The sequence below is a fragment of the Montipora capricornis genome, chromosome 6 (assembly GCF_036669925.1).
Source record: "Montipora capricornis isolate CH-2021 chromosome 6, ASM3666992v2, whole genome shotgun sequence".
Lineage (NCBI taxonomy): Eukaryota > Metazoa > Cnidaria > Anthozoa > Scleractinia > Acroporidae > Montipora > Montipora capricornis.
The window spans coordinates 25,825,079-25,828,468 of NC_090888.1; the positions used below are offsets into that span (position 1 = coordinate 25,825,079).

General features: G+C 41.7%; 1 protein-coding gene across 1 annotated transcript; it reads right to left on the bottom strand.

The window, feature by feature from the left end:
• Nucleotides 1-372: 372 nt before the first annotated feature.
• Nucleotides 373-3,036, bottom strand: LOC138051852 (uncharacterized). Its single transcript, XM_068898144.1, has one exon. The coding sequence runs from the start codon at nt 2,900-2,902 to the stop codon at nt 2,021-2,023; it is 882 nt and encodes a 293-aa protein (XP_068754245.1). The 5' UTR covers nt 2,903-3,036; the 3' UTR covers nt 373-2,020.
• Nucleotides 3,037-3,390: the final 354 nt, after the last annotated feature.

The window sequence follows — 3,390 nt, forward strand, 5'->3', positions numbered from 1 at the left end:
AAAATGTATCAGATTAAAACTGTGGAATTGCTCAATAAAGGTTTTAAAGAAGTTAAATTATTTTTGACAGATGTTAGTTCGATCGGTCTTAGCCAGTTGACCACAGGCGTAAGCACAACACCCGAGGTTTAAAATATTAACGATTAAAAGGTCGGTAATCGTTCTTCACTATGTTTTGTGACCTCTGCTCAAAGCGAGGCTCATCCATAGAGCATTGCATTCTGGTCGTAGCCGTGATGCATTCTGGTCGCAGTCGCGACACATTATGGTAAAAACCCAGCAAAGGAGTTGCATAAAAATGCGTTGGAATACAATGTTTATCACTGCTGTTTGTGTTATTTTCTTAATCAAGCTACGATGGCCTAAGAACAAAGTTTATATGATTATATTTATTTTGAATTCTGATTACTTTGCTGGTCGCCTGCTTCGCTCGCTCCGCTGCAATCACAACAACAAAGGATTAAGTAATCTCAAATGTGATTAAAACTTAAGGCCCCCGCAAACGAATATACATTGTTGCGGAAACATTGTTTCCCGAAATGCTTCCTCGGCGCGCAAACGAGGAAACATTTGCTGAGGAAGCAAAATGTTCCTGAACAAATTCAGAAACATTTTTGCTTCCCGGGAAGTAAATTTTGCTTCCGCAACAAATGCCTCCTGGGGCCGCAAACGGGGAAACATTTGCTTCCGCAAAATTACTTCCGCCACTTTGTTTCCTCGTTTGTGGGCGCCTTTAGACCCAAAGTGAGCCCATCTTTGAAAGATTTGCGATGGTAATTTGCTTCGCTTTTCGCAAGAATCAAAACCAATTTATTTTTGGATGCCACAAGGCATACCTGTGTATAAAACAGAAGGTGATGCTACGACAACCTCGTTCCCAGAGTCCTCTCTTCTTCCCTCGAGGGAGGAAGAGAAAGGGCCCTGGGAACGAGGTTGATGCTGCGGTACATTTTGTTGATAGTGACATCATTCATTATTGGTAGCCATAGCAACGGTGTATTAAAGTCAGTCGGAGGATGCCGCAAGGCATACCTGGGTATAAAATGAGCTGTGGATTTTCTGTTACCACGATGTTCATGGAACATTGGCAAACGAGCGGCTTAAAATAAAAATTTTTCCCAAACATTATTAAAAAACTATTCGATTTTGTGATTGTCGGCTACAGCTTTCGATTAGAAATAAGCTAGTACTAGTAATAGTTGACACTAGAGCTGCCCCCGCTGTTAAGTATAGTTGTACGCAGAATTCAATGCGGAGGGCCCAGGTAGAGGAATGACCGTTTACAAAAGGAGCAGCCTTGGTATAAGGCAATTGATGTTGAAGCGGGGAGAGAACAAATCATTACTGAAAAAGAAAAGACGTTTGGTGTCGTGACAGGATCATCACGGTTTTAGAACAAGAAGCACCCTGCCATTTGCGTTTCCTTTTTTGTACGCCTAAACGTACACAGTGGTCCTGAAGAGAAGACCCAGAGTAAAAGATAACGAGCGACAGTGTTTTAAAACCGTTTCTTTGCGAAATATCTACCAGAGTGAGATGCCAAGCCATCAACAAACCGTGTGGTAATGTTTTGGGGCAAGATATTGTATTTCCAACCTTGACACAAGGTGTCCCAAGTAGACGATCGCTGGGCGTCTTTTTTTTCACGTAGACGTCAAAACGGCCAATATCCATATCATCCCATCTGGCGTCAAGACTGTTAATGAAGACTAAGGAGCAAATACTATAGAAGATTCCTTGGTAATAAACCAAATATGATGAGCATCATCTTATAAAAGACTTATTCATACCAACATTTGAACTGAGCTGGCTTCCAAGTTTCAAACACCAAAACAAAACTCGCATGTTTGGTCATTTGTACGGAACTCGACGCCATCTTATTTAAAACGACATTTTGCGATTGAATACACAATACAGAACTTGAAATCATGCACTTATTACTTAGTCTTAAATGCAAATTTGATGATAATCTTCCGAAGAAATTTGTGCCATGTTGCTGTAATCGCTCTTGGGTGAGCTGTCAGTACTTGACAAGGAACATGTTCCTGATGTAAATCTTTTTCAACTTATTAACGTTTACGTTAAAATATCTGTCGTTGAAGAAATCCCCTTTTCTTATCCAATTCTCCTTACTTCTCCATCCCATATTCAATACAGCCGATACACTGTACCTACTCCGTGCCATTTCATATCTCTTAGAAGTGACCGTATAAGAGATGACTTTGCTTCGGGGATGATTCGATAATTCCAGCACTGTTTTTCCGAGAAGGATCGAGGGTGCATCCATGTAGCGATCTTCCTTAAACTTCACTATCAGCCATGAATTTGGAGGAAATTTTTTGGGAATCTTGCCTTTGAGGAAAATTTTTCCTTGAACACTGACGTACTCTTTGCGATTAACAGCAGGTTTTCTTGTGGTGCGGTCAGCCACAGAAGTTGGACTGAGTGATGTCGAAGACTTTCCGAAGTTAAAAGACGTTTTAGCTTCCGCCCTCGTGTTGTTTCCGTCTGTTAGACCCGTTTCTGTTGTTGGTGGCGCTGCGGCGCTTGTGATTGCGTAAGTGTGATTTTTAATCGCAACCTTCGTTTCCAGTGTCGACGTCGGGCGCAGTTCGACAATTTTAGTTGATTCTTCTTCCCTCTGAATCCATGAAGCTGTTGTTGCCTTGAGATTATTGTCATCTAAAGCTACAGCATCCTCGACGGGCGACGGTCCTTGCTTTCTAGGCACAGGATTTCCACGCTGTTTGCATTCAAACAAGCACGCAAAATGATATCTCGCGTTGAGTGCAAGGAAAACAAACGTTCCGATAGAAGCCAGTAAGAGGATTGTCAACAAAACCATCAGCCATAACAGAAGCCTATTTCTGCGAACCTTGAAGTCAACCTTGTACTGCTTCATCGCAACGCTGTGCAACGAACTCTCGGTGATGATACAACTTGCGCTTCAAGTACAGACCAAACTAAACTCTCTCGAGTTATGTCTGGAACATCGCCGCCGAATCAATAAACACAACGGTACTTACAGCCAATGAGGGTGACGAAAATTTGACCTTGTCACGTCAATACTCCTGTTGACAAGGAAATCCCTTTAAATGTGTTGAAACGCTCCAAGGAAGGAAGATAAGTATCTTGTGTAAATGATATTAGCGATTTCTTTGCGTGAAAACGTTTATATTTGGATTGTCGGCAATCCGAAAGAAGGATTGCTGCCAATCAAAGCAAATAGTGATTAAACTAAAACGCTTGGCATTTTAGCGAAACCAAGCCCATATCTGGCATGCACCCTTGGAAATTTCGAGAGCGTTGTTTCATAGCTATCTACTAAAGAAATTTCATCAGTTGAAGAGTCGTCTGGCAGTTTGTCAACAACATCATTCTGTCACTGAA

What these genes read in the sequence shown, in the direction of transcription:
- LOC138051852 (XM_068898144.1), bottom strand. Translation starts at nt 2,902, where the DNA reads ATGAAGCAGTACAAGGTTGACTTCAAGGTTCGCAGAAATAGGCTTCTG.